The sequence below is a fragment of the Stylophora pistillata genome, chromosome 2 (assembly GCF_964205215.1).
Source record: "Stylophora pistillata chromosome 2, jaStyPist1.2, whole genome shotgun sequence".
Taxonomy (NCBI): Eukaryota; Metazoa; Cnidaria; class Anthozoa; order Scleractinia; family Pocilloporidae; genus Stylophora; species Stylophora pistillata.
In genome coordinates this window covers 26,341,135-26,362,411 of record NC_142520.1, presented here as the reverse complement: position 1 = coordinate 26,362,411, position 21,277 = coordinate 26,341,135, and the positions used below count along the sequence as shown (strand labels likewise).

At 37.6% G+C, this 21,277-nt stretch overlaps 1 protein-coding gene and 1 long non-coding RNA gene across 3 annotated transcripts; both read right to left on the bottom strand.

Annotated features, from left to right (window-relative positions):
- Positions 1 to 4,162: 4,162 nt before the first annotated feature.
- On the bottom strand, positions 4,163 to 14,951 carry LOC148738067 (scavenger receptor cysteine-rich domain-containing protein DMBT1-like). 2 transcript variants are annotated; one of them, XM_088749976.1, is made up of 4 exons: positions 14,734 to 14,951; positions 10,659 to 10,954; positions 9,951 to 10,065; positions 4,163 to 5,635 (listed from the first exon to the last, which is right to left on the bottom strand). In XM_088749976.1, the coding sequence occupies exons 1-4, from the start codon at positions 14,810 to 14,812 to the stop codon at positions 5,325 to 5,327; spliced, it is 801 nt and encodes a 266-aa protein (XP_088606102.1). In that variant the 5' UTR covers positions 14,813 to 14,951; the 3' UTR covers positions 4,163 to 5,324. The 2 variants fall into 2 exon arrangements, with proteins under 2 accessions (XP_088606102.1, XP_088606103.1); XM_088749977.1 differs by lacking the exon at positions 14,734 to 14,951 and adding an exon at positions 11,073 to 11,523.
- Positions 14,952 to 17,033: 2,082 nt separating this feature from the next.
- Positions 17,034 to 21,110, bottom strand: LOC148738066 (uncharacterized). Its single transcript, XR_015996923.1, has 3 exons — positions 20,904 to 21,110; positions 18,746 to 20,151; positions 17,034 to 18,059 (listed from the first exon to the last, which is right to left on the bottom strand). It is a non-coding gene; the product is annotated as an uncharacterized LOC148738066 (long non-coding RNA).
- Positions 21,111 to 21,277: the final 167 nt, after the last annotated feature.

The window sequence follows — 21,277 nt, the reverse complement described above, 5'->3', positions numbered from 1 at the left end:
TCCCATCCTTTGGGTTACCCTGTACGAGGCCGTGCAATAAGTGATGATGATTTCTTTTACAACCATTAATGTTGCAAAGTGGAGCCTTAGTACAAGCTCTTCCTTCATGATCACTTGCCAGGCAACGAAAACAAAGTCGTTTATCCCTTGCGACATTCCAACGTTCGATCACTCCCATATTTTGAAAACGTCTACAGCTCCACACTCCATGGTTTCCTCCACAGTACACACATGGTGGTTTGCTTGTAGGCACTGCTGGTTCCTTACCGAAGCGATTACCTTCACTGAACAAATTCCTGATCCGACCACCTTTATCAGCCTGTTTGCCACTGTCCATAGCAGCCCCAACAATTTCAGCGTCGATTCCATGTGCCATCTCTACTGCCTCAACTCGGATCTTCACTTCCTCCTTCAACCAATCCCTCAAGCTTAACACAGACCTGTCTTTCTTGTGCTCCCTGAGCCAACGACTGTAGCTTACAACCTGACTGTCCGCAAATTTTCTCACCAACAAAGTATGTAGTGCACCATCCTCCAACTCTCCACCACGCCCTTCTGCTTGCAACTTCACAACAGCTATGCGAACAAGGTCAGCAAATCGTTCGAATGACTGGACATCATTGCTCTTCAAAGGAGACATCTTTTCGATCTGGTCCATATATGCCTGTAACCTTCTTCGCTCACCACCAAATTTAGACTGAAGAATTTCCTTAGCTTCCTTGTACTCTGGGTCTGAAACTCCTAAGCCCCTGATGACCTCGAGAGCAGTTCCTGTAAGGCTCTGTCTCAATCTAGCCATTTTAATAGTTGTTGGCTCCACCCCTTGGTCGACAAGACTCAAAAACATCTCCCAGAAATCCTCGAATTTACTTTTCTCACCACTAAACACTGGTACTTTTAAAGGTTTAAGTCGCTGGTTACTGTTACCTGAGTTATCTGAACTTGACGACTGGCTGTGGGGGGGCGAATGCGTTGATTGAGCAGGTGACGTGGGCGAGGGTATTTGCAGCAATGTCTCTTTTGTTGCATTTGCATGTTTTTTCTCCAAGATGTTCTTAATTACCTGTTCCGCTTTTTCAATGACACTGTGTACTTCCTTTTCCAGATCCTCTGCCTCTTCAGCGACCTCCTTCTTGTTTTCATTGTCTCCTAAGCGTAAATAAACTCCTTGCAGTTCCTCCATAACGGTGAGGCATGAATCCATTACCGCCCACAATGTGTCGATTCCATCTTCAATTGACCCGGAATCTTCGCCACTCGCGTTCAGTCTTTCTAAATTGTGGCGCGTTTTAGTAACTACAGTCTTCCTGCCTCTCTTCTCTCGTTTAAGTTCTAGAATTCTTTCCACTTCGTTCGCTCTTTCAGACTCTCCTGTCGTCGGCATAATGGAACGATGTAAAGAAAAACCCTTGTCAAATGCTCTGTAGTGTTCTAGACCTCGTTCATTCGATTGTTTATTCTCCGCGAGCAACTCCAATGAATGATAGTTCCACGCCGAATTAACGATGCACAACAACAAAACTTTGAAGCGAAAACACATGAAACAAAACCTATCAGGGTTTTAGGCGGTGTCTGAAAGCCTCTCGTTAAGACGTAACTCCACTATAATTCCTTTATAAATTCCCAAAAGACGAAATTCAAGATGGCTGAGTGACTGAATAATCCAACACAGAATCTAATACAATTACCATGCGAAGCGATGACAGCGAATAACAAAATCCAAATACGGTGCGAACCACAAACCTTGAGCACGAAGTTATCCGCTTAAATCCAGATAAACCCGTCGGTCATTATGGCTAAGGTGTCGAAACAACTCAAGATGACGCAACTTACTGTAATTTACAAAACGTTTCCCGTGTTCAGTCCGCGCGGGACTGGTAATCTACGTCATGTATTGTTGATATTATGGTATGGACCATGTGCTCGGACCTCCAGAAGTCAAAGTTCGGTCCTAAATGTTTGTTTATTTTTTCTCATGAATGTTTTCTTTACGTTTCCTGCGAGTCCACAAATCTTGTGAGTATGTTGTCACTGTAGTATTTTCGTTTCGCTTCGTTTTGTTTACGTTTGTTTCCTTTTTTGTACAGTCAAACCAGATCTTCGTAATTAAAACCTTATTCGAGTATTCAAGTCTACAATTGCCACTCTTTCGAGGTCAACTCTCTTCAGATGACAAATTCCAGTTCTATGCATGTTTTCAAGAAATACTGCAGCGTTTTAACAAAACAAAGAAAGAAACTTACCATTTCAACTTTAAACAACAACAAACATATGAAACATATGTGTGAACTGCGGTTATGAGACGTATATGAGCACGATCCTTCGCAGTAAAGCACTATTTGAGCAATAGTGAAAATCAGACCTGAAAAAAAATTTCAGGCCTGTACGGGATTCGAACCACTGACCTCTGCGATACTAGTGCAGCGCTCTACCAATTGAGCTAACAAGCCAACTGGGAGCAGGTCATCAAATTAATTCGACATAAACCCGTAGATGATAAATCAAACAACAACAAACATATGAAACATATGTGTGAACTGCGGTTATGAGACGTATATGAGCACGATCCTTCGCAGTAAAGCACTATTTGAGCAATAGTGAAAATCAGACCTGAAAAAAAAATTTCAGGCCTGTACGGGATTCGAACCACTGACCTCTGCGATACTAGTGCAGCGCTCTACCAATTGAGCTAACAAGCCAACTGGGAGCAGGCCATCAAATTAATTCGACATAAACCCGTAGATGATAAATCAAACAACAACAAACATATGAAACATATGTGTGAACTGCGGTTATGAGACGTATATGAGCACGATCCTTCGCAGTAAAGCACTATTTGAGCAATAGTGAAAATCAGACCTGAAAAAAAAAAAATTTCAGGCCTGTACGGGATTCGAACCACTGACCTCTGCGATACTAGCGCAGCGCTCTACCAATTGAGCTAACAAGCCAACTGGGAGCAGGTCATCAAATTAATTCGACATAAACCCGTAGATGATAAATCAAACAACAACAAACATATGAAACATATGTGTGAACTGCGGTTATGAGACGTATATGAGCACGATCCTTCGCAGTAAAGCACTATTTGAGCAATAGTGAAAATCAGACCTGAAAAAAAAAATTTCAGGCCTGTACGGGATTCGAACCACTGACCTCTGCGATACTAGTGCAGCGCTCTACCAAATTTCAGGCCTGTACGGGCCTGAAATTTGATGGCCTGCTCCCAGTTGGCTTGTTAGCTCAATTGGTAGAGCGCTGCACTAGTATCGCAGAGGTCAGTGGTTCGAATCCCGTACAGGCCTGAAATTTTTTTTTTTTCAGGTCTGATTTTCACTATTGCTCAAATAGTGCTTTACTGCGAAGGATCGTGCTCATATACGTCTCATAACCGCAGTTCACACATATGTTTCATATGTTTGTTGTCGTTTGATTTATCATCTACGGGTTTATGTCGAATTAATTTGATGGCTTGCTCCCAGTTGGCTTGTTAGCTCAATTGGTAGAGCGCTGCACTAGTATCGCAGAGGTCAGTGGTTCGAATCCCGTACAGGCCTGAAATTTTTTTTTTTTCAGGTCTGATTTTCACTATTGCTCAAATAGTGCTTTACTGCGAAGGATCGTGCTCATATACATTTCAACTTTGTTGATATATACAGATTATTTCGTTACCCCCACCGACGCAGCCCCAAACAGTTTCTTTCGAAACTGAGGTAAACTCTCTTTAGATGACAAATTCCAGTTCTATGCATATTTTCAAGAAATACTGCAGCGTTTTAACAAAACAAAGAAAGAAATTTACCATTTCAACTTTGCTGATATATCCAAATTATTTCGTTACCCCCACCAACGCAGCCCCAAACAGTTTCTTTCGATACTATCAGCCTTTAAAGAAAGAAAAAATAGAGGAATCTTTCTGTCTGCTTCCGTAGTAACACAAATAAAGCCCAAATGGCGCCTCTCAAATCAAGCAAACAAACCGGCAACCAGCGGGTAATGAAAGCTGGTCGAAGTAACTAAGCGCCATCAGGGTAACTTATTTATACAGCCTTCATTGGTAGCCACTTTTCGGCTGAAGTTTGGAGTATCACTTCATCAAGGTGACTGCCAAGAAAAAAATTTGCGATTTCAAACATGGAACTACGACAGAAATGGTCCACAGTCACATTTAATTGTTTTTATGATAACACATACAGCAACTATTTTACCGTGCTGAAATAAGTGAACAACATACAACTCTGCGTTAACCTTTCAAAGTTAAAACTACAAGAAGAAGCTTAGTTTTAATCTTATCCAATAACTTTCTTCAGAGGCCTTCATTATTTGGCAAAACTAACTGCCATTCGCTTTTATTGATGCAATTAGCCTTGTTGGCCCAGTAACATGAGTAAAAAGGGTAGTTTCCACTCAAAGTAAGATTTAAATGGCTAATCGTCATGCACGCAAGAAGACTGATAACCATGCTCACCATTATGAGATCTATTCCAACACTTCTTCGCTGCCTATTACAATCTGTCTAGCTACAGGTAGTATATCACTGTTGCCCGCAATGAGTCTTCTTGGGAAGTTACTAATCACGCTAAAAAATTGTACGCTAAAAAATTGCATTTAATATACTGGACCGACATCACAATACCTATAATATGTAAAAGCTTAACCTACGTTTATACGCTAAGTTTTCTTTCAGTATCTTCTCTTTAAGTGTAGATCTTACATATTAGGCTTGCATTTTCCAAAAAAAAAAAAGGGCCAGAAATGCTGTTAATCTTTCAGTAGGTAGAGGTTATGACTGCGCACATGGTTTTTAGAAACACGTATTCAAGTGAAACTCGTTACCATCTAGTATCAAAGCAATTGATTCATTCATTACTTTGAAAACCCGCCTAACTAATAATGACTTACAGTCCTCCAGTGTACTTTTGATCTACAACAGATTATAAACTCTTGCTATTTATCTATCATGCTGCTATGTACTTTTACATAATTTTAGTGTATGTTATGTGGAGTTGGGGGCTACATTACAATTGGGGCCCAACTTCTGCTTTTGTTTTCTTTTTATTCATTCAGTTTTTATTCATCCCGTCATACCACATTTCTTATACCGATTGATTTTAATCAAGTTATATTTTTACGTGATGAATTCACAAGTTAAATAAACTAAGTGCTCTCTTAATTCGCCTTTTTGACGGTAAGACCTGATACTACATTTTAGTGTGATCGTGTTCCGCCAAGAAACTTAAAGCCGCTAAGCCGCTATAATGTCAATGTGAGCATTTTGCAGTAAGGTCGTGCATTGCAATATCACGAGAATATTTGCGAGCGAGCTATTTGTTACAAACCACACCTGCATCCTCACCATGGTTACAGTCATGGCTTCCCCAGCCTTGGAACTGACAATCAGACAACATTGCCTCTCCTCCTTTGCAGTTGACATTATCCATCCAGATTGGTCCAGACCCCTGACCGTACAAAGCAAGATGAGGAGCTTGTGATGCATTAGAAAAGCCAAGCTGTCGACAAACCACATTGGCGTCCTTGACATCCCAAGCATCATCACACACTGTGCCCCACGTCCCGTTGTAATAAACTTCTACGCGTCCGTAGTTTGCTCCACCGCCGATTAAAAGGATAGTTCCTGCGTAAGTAACGTTATTAAAGTGATGTGTGAATTAAAGATACGACTAATTGGTTTTAGAGACTAAAATACTCTTAGTCGCTTCATGCTACGGCAACCGGACTTAAGTGCCGACCCGACGAGCCACATAGCTCACGTGTAGGCTTTACCTACCTTTCTCGCATGAGCGTACGTTGTTGGGTAATTTTGAGAATGCTCTATGGCCATAAGTCTTAAGGATAGAACTAATAAGATTCAGATTGAGCGTGGAGGATGATCGAAGCGATCTAGAAGGTGAGTAGCGAGTGATAAGGTCTTGAATATAGATTGGAGCTTGCTGGTGCAGTGTTTTAAAAGTAGAGTAAATAGATCTGGATAAAAACTCTTTACGTTTCTCCAAAGTTTGCCTATTAAAAAAACTGCAGCAGTCTTCATAGCTCATTTCTCCGCCCCTTTGCTTTAACACCAACCGAGATGCTCTTCTTTGCACTTTTTCCAAGGATTCGATATTCTTTTTCTGGTAGGGGCTCCAGACGGAGGCAGCATATTCGAGTAAAGGTGTTACTAACGACTTAAAGAGGCAAGAAAACGCATACCGATTAACGTTTCCAAGTGATCGCCTAATTATACATAACACTTTTTTCGCCTTGTTTACTGTTAGGAAACGTATCTTTGTGTCGCATTTTGCGACTACTTAGTTCCAGAGTTTGAAATCCGTTGAAAATTTCTATGGCGCTCTCTAGAATTTCAAATAAAAATAACCGTATGGGAAAAGAGAAATCTAGCAATTGGGTGAAGATAAATTACGCCTGAAAGTGCGCTGAGACCGACTTCTCATACAAGGAACATGCTAACATAGTCAGTTTTCAAAGCAAATTTGCGACCTCTCCTGAAAGCGCAAGAGGAAAGTGAGAATGATACATTGTTCAATTGAACTTTCTTCTTTAAAAGCCATATGGTAAAAGTAGGATTTGAAATGTAGTTTATCGGTAAACGAATAGAACATAAGCCTGCCTCGACATTTTCAGCCCTTTTCCTTATTTTCTTAGAAATCATGACTTCGTCATTCCTAGATTTCGGACTGTTCCTTATGGGAAACACATCCTTACCTACTTAGGTCCTTTTATTTTGTCCAAATCAGATGCGATTCAAATTCGATCGTCTGAATCTTCGGGCATCTTCAAAAAGCGTATCGAACTGTTCGAATTCACAAGTCTGCTCGACAGAACCTGTAGAGACTGTTTTTTTATGCAATAGTTGAAAACCTATGACTCAATTGCTAAGATTTTCTTTTTTTAGCATAATATTTACAATTAGTTAGGTAATTACAGTTAGGTGTCCCTCATTAGTGTATTTCTTACGCTAGAGTTATTGACACTTCTATAAAGTTCTTACTTACTTACTTACTTAGAAATAAGAAAAACAAGCGCTTTCGGTTTTGCCTCTTCCTATTTTTGGGCACTCGGCAATTTTTAAGATTGAATCTGAGATTTTTCACTGCATATGATATATATTTCTTGTGTAATTTGCCGTCGATAAGTAACGTAAATGACCGACCTACAGCTCTATCTTCCTCAAAGACCACATAAATTTGTTTTCTTACCTTCCTCAGTGTAAATTTTCAATTTGAACTCTCGAGAGACAAACAGCAGCTGAAGAGTCTAATTGGAAAACTTCAAGCACAACTCAGTTTAAAACAGTCGGTCAGCGATATCTCCCGAAAGAAGAAGCTGAATAATGAAGAGATGTGTAGAGATGCACCAAAGATAACTTTGTGTCGTGTTTGGAGCAATAATCTATCATTACACGTCCACAGTTTGTTTGAATCCAAATTTTTCTTTTTAAAGATCAGCCAAATACAACTGTTTAACTTAGTGAGGATTTATGAAAAATTAGTAAGTTGGCTTTCAGAAATCAACCCCTTGTAATCCTCGATAAAACTTAGCTAGTATGAACTCCAAAGTATGGTATGTTTGTATATGGTAGTATGAACTCCAAAGTGACAAACTTTCGCAAAATGTTACTCGGAAGAATGTTACACTCTTGCATCAGTGAAGGACTTAGAAGTTCGTCCTATAATAACCACGTCGCTTCGACAGCATCCAACTGCATACCGCGCTTAGGACAGATAAATGGAATCAATAATGTCTTTGACAGACAAAATCTTACAATAATAATCAACTCCCTGATCTTGGGCAAGCGATTTTGCTGTTTTAACGACTGGAGCAACAGTACTGAGTCTAAAATGATTCACGTCTTTCAGAATTTTGCGTGTCGCGTCAGTAACAATTAAAGAAGATATGATCTGTCTCCCTCATCCTTAAAGGTCTAAGGTGGCCAGCATGCAGTGCCTTTAAATGCATGACTAGGCGTGCACGGAGTCATATACTGTTTTCCTTATGCACTCTGGGTTGTTTGCTTTTGGTTTTGTTATGGTCTGTTTGTTAATTTCCCTTATGCGTTCTGGGTTTATTGCTATTTGTTTTCTTAAGGAGCGTTGCTCAGCTTCTCTGAAATGTTCTGGAATCAGTTTTCGTTTTCTGGCAGCCTGGTTTTCTTGTCCCCAGTTGTTTCGCCATTAATGCAGCTGCTTTGCAGCATTTTACCATTCTCACTTTTTTTAAACATCTCATCAGCTCTCCTCTTTTTCATGTATCCCCTCGTGTAGACTTCTTTGTAAGCTTTACGTTTCTTACTGTTATTAACTGGATTGTTTTCATCCGCATTTTAAGCACATTTGCTGTTTTTGTTAACTCCAAAGTTCTACTTTCTTCTGTGGAAACAGAATGAATTTCATCCAAGTGCCCATTGTCAATATTTAGCGCATCTTCATTCTTTGGTTCAACAACAGTAACGGGAGAGAAAGTTGGATTTGATTCAGCAATATGAATTGATAAATTAAGACAATTAGTAACAGCTTGAATTATATCTTTCCAAATAACCTTGTCATGAATACTAAGTGTTACTCTGTGAATTTTTCAGGGCGATGTACTTGTTAGTTTCGGAACAGGTAGCTCGTGTACCTTTCTGTTATGTTTGTTCTGGTCTATTATTTCTTCGTTGGTTAATGATAATCACTTAATAAGTTTCTTATTTCAATTAGTTTCACCTAAGCACATATACTAGATATTACATGTCATATTTCCTCGCTATAAGTTGCTGTTGATACTACCAAATTTTGTCTGCTATTCACAAATCATCTTCTATCGGCGAGTTACCTACAGTCATTAGGAGCTAAACCGAAGTAAGTCTTTCCTTATTTTACCTTTAAGATATTTCCCTTTTTGGTACCACATAGATTTATTTCTTGCTTTCAGTTCACTTTATGACCGCTTCGTTGTTAATTAGGTTAGTGTGAAGGTGTGTAAAGGAAGCATGGTCGAGTGGTCAGCGTGTCGAACTTGTGATCCGTCGCTCCCGGGTTCAAGTCCCGCCCTGACCATTGCCCGGATTTGTTTCGCGGTAGCCCCGAGTTTCGAATCCTCGGCCATGCTTGTAGTATAGCCAACTAGTTTGCCTTCGGCTAGTTGGGATTCTTAATAATGTTACTTGTAGTTTGAATTATTTGTTTCAGTTGTTTGGTGGAAAACTTGTAAACTAGCTTCTAGCTAAGTGTTTTTTTATTAGCTTAATGAATAGAGCGCTGGACTGTTGTGCGGGAGGTCGAGGGTTCGAGCCCCGGCCGGACCAACACTCAAGGTCTTAAAATAATTGAGAAGAATATGCTACCTTTCTATAACATCAAGTAATGGTTAGATATTCTAGTCTTCTCGGATAGGGACGAATAAATGGAGGTCCCGTCTCCTACAGGGTTAGGGGTAGGAGACGTTAATTTCCCACGCACGAGATTACTGTGTGATGGATGTCCTCCCCTGGGGTGGGATGGGTGGGTTAGGATTGATTGTAAAGCGCTGTTGATCTGTCATTATAAATAGCGCTCTATAAGTGATAAATTCTTGTTATTGTTGTTGTTGTGTTACATTTCTCAGGGACATTTTCTTAGTTTGGCTTCTGCTGTATTTTCTTTTGGTTCAAACCACAAAAATTCAGCCACATAAATTCAGCAACACAAACTCAGCTACAACCATCAATCATAACTTCACAATCTTCAACCTCTACTTCGCCCTTTTTTTCAGTGATTTCATACCAATCTCTTTATTTTCGCTTGTAATTTTGATTACGTACCTCATTCAATTAAACTGTGGTTTCTCCTGTGCGTTCCAATCGTCTTCTCTGCTATACTAGTAACGTTTTGAAGTTACATAACTAAATATTGAATGCCAACACTGTGCACATGAAATTCCGGTCTTAGCTGATAAAGTCTACGACTTCTTACCCATTTCGCAATGTTTCCCGGTGTATCCTTTCCCGCAAACACACACATAGCTGTTCTTCTCGTACTGTGCAGCGCATGTCCCATTGTTCTGACACGGCCAACTGATGCATGGAGACTAAACGGGTAAAGGACAAAGCTACAGCGCAGTGAAAGCCACACATGCATAGAATGGGAGTGAAAGGGGATTAACAAAAGTGACCAAAAAAAATCGAGTCACACACATTTGTTTGTTTTTTGTTTTTTCCATTTGAACAGATTAGCGGCCACGGCACAGAAACTTTGAGAAGAAAAACAATGAATAAAAAGTTTCTGGGAGGAGAACAACTCCTATCGAGTGATACTATATTTCTAACATTGATCTCAACATAACCAAAAACGAATTTTCCCCGCTTTTTCTCTTTGTTTCTTCTCAACTAAGGGCCTCTTCAAAAATCAGAAAGATTTTCTTGATAATAGAGTTCTTACATCACGTAATTTACACCACTCGAACACGATCTGAAAAGTATTTGAGGCACATGGACAGAAAAGTTCCAAATGTTACAGTGTCTAAAATTGATCGTCCAAGTCAAGACTCTAATATTGACAGGAAAAGTCCCTCTCGTTGATAGTAGAAGTATCTTAAAAGGCTGTGCATAGAAATTTTATTTTACCTAAAGGCAATCTTACTTTCTTTAATTTTTGTTTAGAATATTGCGATTTTGAACTTACCATGATACTAAAGTGGTGGTGACTCTGACTGACAACAAACTTGTCTGAGTTGTTGTACATGTCCGAAGGAAGTAATTCACAAAACATTTTGCCAATGACATCTTGAAGAGTAGCCAGGTTGAAGGAAAAGCATGAAGGTATGTTGACACAAGCCAGTCCACACTCAATGGCTTCCATAACATAATCTGAAGCAATGCTAGTGATGTTTAGGTACGAAAACTTGTGAGCCTTAAACTTGGCATAGGCCAGTCCTCTATCGGTACCGCGGCTGAAAGTCTTTCCACTCACATCGAGAACTTTTGTTTGTTGAAATTGAAGAGAGAAACAAAAATATTAAAATAACAAACTACAGTTCCGAAAAAAATATCGTAACTCGTAAGCACTTGTTAAAAAATTCTTGCATAATTAACATACCATTTGAAGCATCTGCCACAGAACATGTTACCACAATAAAACATGTTACCACATAAAAATAGTTCCTGTATAGCTGCATACTTGGCCTTGGCTATAAGCGGAGTTAACCATGCGGTAATGTGAATTTGAAAACTACCAAAATTGATGGTTCACAAAGTTAGTTCAAGAACCGTTTGAAGGGAGCGCGTAATTATTTAACAGGTGAAACGGAAATTACGACTCGATCAGTTCGTTAATACTTTCCTTGACGTCAAACGGTCTAAATAATTTAAGTGTTTAGTTTGTTCAATTCTGCATTTCGTGTATTCCGGAGTTCTCTAACACAGTCTTCTTGTCACCCCTATAATTGTCTTCTCAGTGGTGTCCAAGAGCAAAGCTTTATCTTTCGTGTAAAACCGACAGTTCAAAGATAAAAGACACGTGCACTCAGCCTCGAACAAACTGTAATCCTCGCTTATTTGGTCACGTGCATCGAGTTGCGGTTTCTAACAAAACTTGACGCCAAAAAAATAACAAAATTAAGAATAAATTAGTATGCATTTTCTTTCACATTTTTTCTAAGGAGTAATGCCCTTGCTCATTACAAAATTAAAACTTATTTGGCAGATAACTCCACCAAATTAAGGTTTGTTCGAAGGTTTTTGCAGCTGAGATGTTTGTTCAATGAACTTCACTAACAATATAGAATCGGGAAGTTCCTGTTATCAATTATTAAGAGGCCACCTTGGCATATTTTGCAGAATTTATCCGTCATTTTAGGCAAATGTTGCTTTGAAATATTTGTGATGTGTTTCAGAGATGTATCATGTTTTCGTAAATGTGAAGATTGCCAGGGAATATCTCACGCGAAAGGACTTAGCAAACTTAGGCCTTGTTTGCCTGACAGAAAAATGTTTTTAATGACTGACTGATTCTAAAAATAATAATGAAAATAGTTAGAAATGATGTCGATTTTCTACTGGAAACAATCGAAGTGTTCTATGTCCCGTGGTGTGAAGTTTCTGCCAAGCAGAGCACAGGGTCATTTTCATCGATTATTTCGAAAGAAATAGACAAAAAATTAGAGATGAATATTAGTAAGCCATTCCTCTTCAGATCCTCTACAGAATTCATTTGTATTTGTATAAGATTTCCTGTTTTGGCTCATCATCCCTCTCAAAGACACTCTAATTTTAATTTCCGTCCGTTTTTTTCCTTTTTTCTTCGTTCTTGGACACGATAACAATGTCTCTTTGACACAAAGATAAAGATAGTTTTTGTTTTTGGTAGAGTTGACAGAATTCTTCGAACGGTCAATCAATCAATCGAAGGCGTTTCACCCGAAATTAACAGCTTTATTTTATTGCCTGCTTAATCTTATTGGCTTCATCTTGCCTTGAAGTTCAAAGAATAGCAAAATGCTAACAAGAGTATTGACAACAAACCCAACGAATTACTTTGTATCTCAAATTTCTCACTTTGTTTAGTTGCTAGTATCCATTGTAAAAATTTTATTATTTCATCCCTTTGGCAATTTCTTTGAAGCTTTATCTCAAGGAACTAGTTCATAAAATAACCAACTAAAAAACAAACGTCGTTTAAAATACAGAACAAAATGGTAGCGTTGAAAGGCGCCTGACGTCTACCCTAACAATTACTTAATGCACTGCCTAAAGTTAATTTACTTATACGGAAATAGCTCTCTTATTCATCAACGTCAATTGTCAAAGTCTTATATCACATTGAGTCTTCAGTTGCTAAAGGCGAGAAGCATCTTGCATGGAAGTTACGCGGTACTCGGTTTTGCAATTTGGTAATTTGGCAGAGTAACTTAGCAACATATCTCGCATACTGTCTTTTGGTACCTTCATTCTACCATGCTGCTGTCTGATGTATGCTGTAGAGTGTGAAGATGGCGGGTAGATTGTTTTAATTAATATTAGGGGATGTCTTTGAAAATGTTATCTTATAATGCATATGAAGCGGGTATTATAGACGAAAGTAATTCATCGTGAACTTTCAATTTATAAAGCTCTTATGCGTAGGGGTTTTCTATACACTTAATTAAACAATATGAATAACAGAATCGCTTTCTTTTCAGTATTCTATGTAATTTTCTCTAGATATTAACTTTGTATATTTAAAGAATTTTGACTCCAAAGAAAATATCACACCCTCTGTGACAAATAATTTGGAGCGTTCATCATTTTTTTTTTGTACTGATAAATAATTGAAACAGTTCCATTTAAGTATTATGAAATTGATGTTGTTAAAACCGATGACAATAGGCTGTGCCTCTCACATTTTAGCAACGTTCAGTTTAAACGAATTCAGTTGCTTGTGAAAAGCTTTATCAGATGTAAAAATCACCGTCCCTAGACAATTTTTTTTTCACCTTGTGGTGAAGATTTATATGATTTGATTTTTCTCTTGTTCTCTAGAAGTTCCTCGTGTCGCAAGTTTTGCTTTTCTTTTATTGGGTAAATCATTTATAAGCACAAGTTTATGCAAGCTCTACATTAGAGACAACCCACATAATCTGCATAGCCTGATGATTATTAATAAAAAGATCTATTTTTTTCTTCTACATCTCCCCAATTTCTATTTTACCCATCGGTTATAACTGATGTAATTGTTGCTTTGTAAAAACAAACTCCTTTGAAACGAAGAGAAACTCGCCTGAGACGTTGTTGACAACAATTTTCCTACAATTTTCCTTGTGACCAATTTCTAATAAATATAATTTGGCTACGAATTTCGTGATAAATTTTCCTAAGGGCTCCGAACATCTTATTTCACAACCTTAAAAAAGGTGTTCTCTTTTACGCCAAAATCAAACTTTGTCGAGCTGAGGTTCTTGGAAAGGTGAATTTAATTCATAGCCCTAGTTTACGGTTTAAAATAGTTTCCTCGCTTAAAAGTGTTTGGTCAATGCTTCAAAATTCTTGAAATTAAAATGCAGGTCACTCTGATCAATTATTGCTCATTGAAATACCGCAGTGGTATTAGTTATTTAAGACATGAGTCTGTCCAAATAGACTTATATCGAAGTCAAAAGAAGACTTGTCCAGTCGTATTCCTTTTTGTTATCAAAAACTTTGAATAGGTTCTAGTTCACCAATATGGTTATCATTCGTCCAAGAAGGTTCTTTTCTTAGTAACGTATGGTTAGGGTTGTTCCAAGGAAAATTGCTGAAGTTGGCGAAAAATCTCGAATAAAACCATAACATTTCATCGTCGTTTATCAAGTTTGTTCTTTGAGTCTAAATGTTTTTCATTCGCGATTAATAACGTAAGAAATATCATCAGAAGATGATTACAATTTGTCTTGAAACGTCTTAAATGTCTGATGAAATACAACATAACAGTTTTAAAACGGACTCCTTCAAATATGGTGTGTACAAACTAAACCAAGCTAAGTTCACCGTTGTTCACTCAGAAACGTGCTTTAAAAACGTTTTCTTTTCCACATTCTTATGATTTCAGTTTGCGATTCAATCGAGAATAAGTCGACAATTTCCCTCACCTAACAGCTCGTATAGACCAAATGTAAAGTCAAATGACCGAACTGAAACTATAATAGTAAACGAATCTGAGCGGAAGTAATGGAAAAATTGTGAATATAAATCAGCTCAATTAAGCTGTCCTCCACTATAGATACAGAGATACGAAACATACTTACCATGGTCTACGAATGTCAAGCCACCAAACATGAGAAAAAGAAAAAGAAGCGAAAGTACTGGGAAGTGACAGCGCTTCATTTCTAGACACAGATCAGAAGGAAAGTCCTCAATCCTTCTTCTTAGACTGGTTTGCGTTGTTAAACACTTCGCAATGACAAACGTCACGATGCTTTCACCATCCGTCAGTTTCTCTCTTTTGCAATTTAGTTTTTATTGACTAAAACGGCGAATTTTTATGAGTCATCCTCGTTAATAATTAATAATAGGGCCCTAAGACATAAAGGATGTCCACCTTAAAAAAGTTCTCCCCTGGAGCTGTTTACATAGCTGGAGCTGAAGGTTTACATCGTTACTTCTGCGTTTGGCGAATAAACTTTTTAATTAGTCTTTTATAGTCTTGAGTTATTTTTTTGAATTGTTTTCTAGAAAATGTCCACACAATTCATAAAGGGTAAAAGTAGAAACAAAAAAAAAACATAAAATGTGGTACATAGGAAAAGTTAAGCTACTGCAGATTTTCATTACGATTATACTTCAAAACTTTTAATTTGGATTCCAGCGAATAACTTTTCTTTGGATAGGCGAATTATTATCTCTAAGTTAGACCTTACTATGACAGATAGCTATTATTTCCCCTTTTGTGCTCCTTTCTGTGGTGAAAAAAATTCCGGAGGTTTTATGAACTAACTTTTTAAACAGAAATTGAATTGTTGATGTGTTTTGTTCCTGCCCTTCGTCTAGAAACTACTCATTGCAACATATTCGCCTTGCTTAGGCCTCCAATATGATTCACGAAAAATGTGAAAAAAGTCATTTCAATGATATAACACGTACAGTGCCAGACAAGAGCATGGCGATGCTAACCCTAATATTGAAGATTTTCACGTTATCAGTTGTCTTTATATATTGCAAGCTAGGGTATTGTTCTAACGGTCGATATTTCGTCAGACCCTTTGAAAATATTTGCAGAGAGCGATATATCGTCTTTGTATATGCTACAACAGTGGATAGCGTTGAAGGCTCGCTTTGATTGGCTGCTCTTCGGATCAGACTCCGAATTTCCTTTGCTATTCACCTTCGAAAATGTTACGCCCCAAAATATTCTAATAGTTGCCGGTATAGGTAAGTGAACACTAAAACAACTTTTAACCTAAGTGTCAATAACTGATGGTGGAAATTTAACTCTCCACGGCTCATTAAATAACCACCCCACCTCCGCTTCGCTGAAAAGTTTTTAATTATCTTATAGCTGGCTCTGCCCATGCTCACCATGGAAATGAATCATTTAATACATACTAAGCTTTACACCATATTGTACTAAGCGTTCGTGTCTCTGATTGGACGAACGATGTGTTTTCACAGTCGCTAGCTTCCAATCTTTGAAATGCATCGTAAATAAAAATCGTTCAAGCGCACTTTCCTTACAATAATCTCTATATGAACCTCGTGTTCTAATTGGCCACCTGCGCAGTAAAGATGAATAATCTTGCCCTTTCGAGATAGCCTTCTTTGATCCTGAGCAAGAAAAAAATTATGTGGGACGGACGCAAACAAGTTCGTTTTTTGGAAGGAGTAGAAGGGTCGACATCGAGTTTTGAAATGAAACCACTTTTAAATTTCAGATGTGAAAGAGATATTGAAAGCCCGAAAATTAATCTGAAGCTTTATTTAATTTAGTTGAAGCGCAAAGCTTCCCTGCGTAATAGTGTTTCCTTAAAATAGCAAATGAGAGCTTTTAAAATGCTGTTATCCTTGTGTCTTGGCTACATTTTATTGTTTTTTGTTTTGGATAACTCTTTCAAATCACATTATCTCATTTAAGAAATTTTTCCTTAAAGATGTCAGCGATCATGAATGATTTCGGTCACTGACAACAGATTTTTCCAATCTCTGGTTTTATGGATTACAGGGAAGGGGATTGCAGATTAAAATTGGAGGCCGGACGCTTAAGGGGGAAATAATTGGAAAATTAGTTCCCCATTTTTGGGGGAGCCTCTGACTGCTGCTTTGGTAAAGACCAAACTGACATCTAAGAACCAAGGCCAAAACAAAAACAAGGAGACGAAGGAAGGAAGTAATAAATTAATATTGAAATGAAGGAGTGAACCAGGCAAGGGATACTAATAACTGGATTTACCTGTTTTCAAATTTCTGGGAGTTAAATTCCTGTCTGATTTTTCTAGATATTGTTTGGCTTAAAGTTTTTAAGACAAAGATTTCATTGTTAAGAAGTATCGATTCTTGTGTAGCTATTCAGGGAGGTTTGTGATTCCAAATCATTAGAGTAATTTAAGTATAATCATTTTGAAAATATAATTTATTACTGGGTGTACGTGTTGTCCATTGTAACAACAACAACTTATCATACTCTACAAGTATTCATAGGCATAATTCATGATAATGACATGAACAACAATGATTAAATGACATCAGGATTGAGGGCTGTGCAAAAGCCTCATGTTTACCACATTGCAGTCTAAACTATGCAGTCTGAGTTAAAGTTCTGGCTGGGTCATTTCACCATTGAGCAAGACTGTGATCTCTGATAGTGCTTCTCTCTCCACCCAGTCAATAAAATCAATAATTATGATGGACGATCATTTCCACGTAGCAGAGGACACTACCGAGTCTTAGTACTACCAAGAAAGTAATTTATGCTAAGGATCCTTGCCACATGTGCCAGCTTGACGAGTCTATTTGCAAGAGCAGAGGCTCAATAATAACAATTTTTTTTGTGTGATTTCTTAACCCTTTTAAACTTCTAAGATCTGATCATGAATTCTCCCCTCTAGCTGCTACACATTTCCTTATAAATTGGTTACAGAATTTGGTGTCCAATCAAGGTAAAAAACTCTAACTGATAAGTTTGAGTATTCTCATTACCTGTTTGCTGGATCATGTATAGGGAGAAGTTACAGGTTAATCACTTCTGGGAGTTAAAGGGTTAACTCTTAATTGACGAGAAAACCAACCACAGTATGAGAGACCAAAAGCCTAAGAAACCAGAAGAATGAAATGAAAACAAAGTACATGTACTGAGCACAATATAACAATTAATTTCTCTTGTCAGTGTCTTTCCGAAAAAATTAATACTTTGAAAGAATGATTTTCAGCTGGGTAACTTGGGAAGCTGCATGTACAGTTTTGTATAGAATACAACTACAAAACATAATATCTCAAAATATTGAGCAGAGGGTATCAAGCCAAGAGAACAAGATCCAAGAAGTCTTTTCAGCCTCATGCAGTTGATGGACAGGGCCAAACATTTGAGGAGGACTTCACCACTCCTTTCTTCATTCATTAGAGTATTTGATAGCATGGACTCCTGAAAAGATAGCAACAGAAATTTTGCTTACTGACTAGAGATGCCCGATTCAAATAATTTCTTTTCTATTACCTTAAATTGCTCTTACAGTGCACATACAAACAAACAATTAGTGACTAGTGACTGGTGCATTTGTGATACAGAATGTACCTTCCCATTCCATTAAAGAAGCTTCTGGCAGACACCTGTGCTTGGACAACAAAGTTCATTACTGAAAACTGTGAAAAGGTCAGCCACTAAGTGACAGAAGATGTAATTTCAAGTACTGGGTATATTTGCAATAAATGTATTCATGACCTGTGGGGCATGGAGGAATGTGAGTAGCCTAACTTAAGTAATCATGTTAATAATCTTAGAGTACACAAATTATGTCCCACCAACCCCAGAATTCCTCAGTAAACACTTAGTCTAGTAAATATTTGCGACAAACTAAGGTCATTAAAATTGTAACTAATCATGTATAAAGCTATTTAAAGAAAGGATGTCAAAAGAAAGTGCAAAAAGGCATACAACAACCCCTAAATGTGATGTGAGTAGTTTTCAGGTAACAGTTCCTTGACTTCATGTTTTGAAGGAAATCTGAGAAATTGCTACTGAAAGGGTGAAGTATTTATGGGTTTAATGAATTCAATTAAATAATTTATTTTACTTGCTGAAATTCATGGATTACCAGAGACCCAGACTACCTTTCAAGATTTTCCCATGCACTTTCATCCTTTGCTGTCAACAACCTCCACAGAAACAGCTGTATACTGGCTAACACTTGCTACTATCATATGTCTTATTTTAAGACAAACAGAAGTCTAGCTGACCTGAAAAGACTGAGTGGTAATTTTTGTAATTTATATTGGCACTGTTTTCATGATGATTATCATCTTCAATACACGTGATTAACATAACCTGCATTCTTTATGACCCCAAGCAACATAGTAGCTTGTTATCATGTGCTAAGAGTAAACATCCTCCTTGTCATGATTACAAGTGTGCTAGCATGACCTCCATAGGGATGGAACTAAAAATGATGGCCAGGAAACTTATATTTAAATGGAATATGGGCAGTGATCCAAAAACAAGTAAATGACTTTACCTTTGGTTGTCTAATTTTGCCAACATCTGCCAAAGAGAAAGTCCATGCATTGAGCAAACTATAGATCTCTGGCAGGAAAACATTTAATTTAATTGCGTGAACAGGGAATCTTCCATATGCCAACCCATTCAGTAACATGGCTCAAGTGAGCATATGGTCCAGAGGCAATATACTTCTCTCAAAATTTCCATTTAAATTTCTCGGAAGTGCCGTTTGAAAATATCAAATAAGATGTTACACAGCTGTTTCCACTATGCAGAAATGTGGCATTTGTCATCAATTTAATTTAAAAATTTTTAATGGTAACTGAACTAAGTGGAGTGCACTTGGGTCTGAAATGATACAAGTTATTTCCCAATCAAACAAGCCCACAGCAGAAGTTTGATTTGAAATTGCAAGTATGATTCCGGACCAAAATTGCATAACACGAGGTTCAGTTATTTAATATTCATTGTGAAAGTGCAAAATTCAGTCCTTCAAATACAGGATGTTTTAGTCAGTACAATTATTTTATGATTCAGTGCTGAGCTGGTTTGTAAAAAAGGTGTAAAAGTTGTCTTTTACTTCCCTTTACATGTCAAGTAATTAATTGATTCATCACTTTGAACAAGCCTTGAGATTTGGATTGGTTTTTGTGTTTTAATTTAAGGCTTGTCATTTGATTGGAAAAAGATGTGATTTAGAATAACAAATGGTGTAATTTGTGGATAAATTACACCAAAGAGATCCAATCAGATTCAAAGATTGTCCATGGTTTAATAAATGGTTTTAAACATCAATACATTTTATAATATAATGTGCTCCATTGCACAATTACTTGAATTTACCTTATAAACAATAAATCCAATCATGTTGCTTAAAACTGCAGTTTCAGCCAATGGAATAGAAAATAAACAAAAGATGAGATTGACAGATTAACTTGATATTAAATTCTTAGTGCTTTCCAACCTCACATCAATGTTCTTGGTTATTCTCCTTACTGTTTTCCAGCTGTTTCCTAAGGAGCTGACAAGGAGAATTTGTTTAACAATCAACAGCTTCTTCAGTTGGTGATCATTTCCGTTATTCTCATGACCTTACTATGTGATTCAGGGCTGATATTGTAAGGAGAAATTAGATGCTGGTCACTGCAGTGTCATGGGGTTAAAGAAAATTTTTTGGTTACAACTGTGAAATTCTTTAGCCATGCTATCTAGGGAAAATTGGTTCATTTTGAATCTTTTAAAGACCATTTAATGTTACACAGTGATAAACTGCTGTTGTGTTTTATAATATAATTGAGATACCGTACCGGCCGCCCTTCTTGCTGTGTTTAGATGTAACGTCACGCATTTTGAGTTTCCCGGCACAATTAGTAAACATTTCAAACTCAGAGCTTTCGCATTACTTACTCACATGGCAGTCTCAATTACAACTACCAAATATTGAAAAGGAAGAAAATAACAGCCAAATTTGATTTGGAGTGAAATTTGATTGTGAACTAGACGACCTCGTCGAGAGCTCAGACAACGATAACAAAGGGGATTTTCGCATTATATTACTGGAATAAATCCTCTGCAAGACATTCGTTACATCAAAATGTTTACAAAAACTGCATGTCTCAAATCAAACTTCGCCCAGCCGATCGGTTGCTATAAAATTATTCGAATGTAGTTTTCTCTGAGACGTTCTTAGCGTATACAGTGAAACTACTTACACATTGGCAACTGCATTCGATTTTTTCCCAATACAGAAAAGGAGAGAAAAAGTTAACTAACCAGCAAAACTTTACAAAGCACGATGAGCGACAATTTCAACTTGTCAACCAAGCTTTCTCAGGCGGCCATTACTCGAGCAGGTTCACGCCACTTTCAAAAGCGATCAACCATACTGACATTCATTTTCAGCCAAAATAAACTCCTTTTCCTAAAGTTCTTTCCTTAAGGATTCGTGCGGTATTTTTCTTTCAAATTTAATTTACGAGGATTCACAGCTAAAATAATTTCATTTACACGGCTTTTGCCGGTTACCACAAATTTCAACTTGACTTTGATTTTCATAACGTGAATTTTGATTGGTTTGTGTGTCGTCAGTTGCGCGGTTGTCCAGCGCACGTGCTAAGAAAATTTGTATCAACCAAGCCAGAAAATAA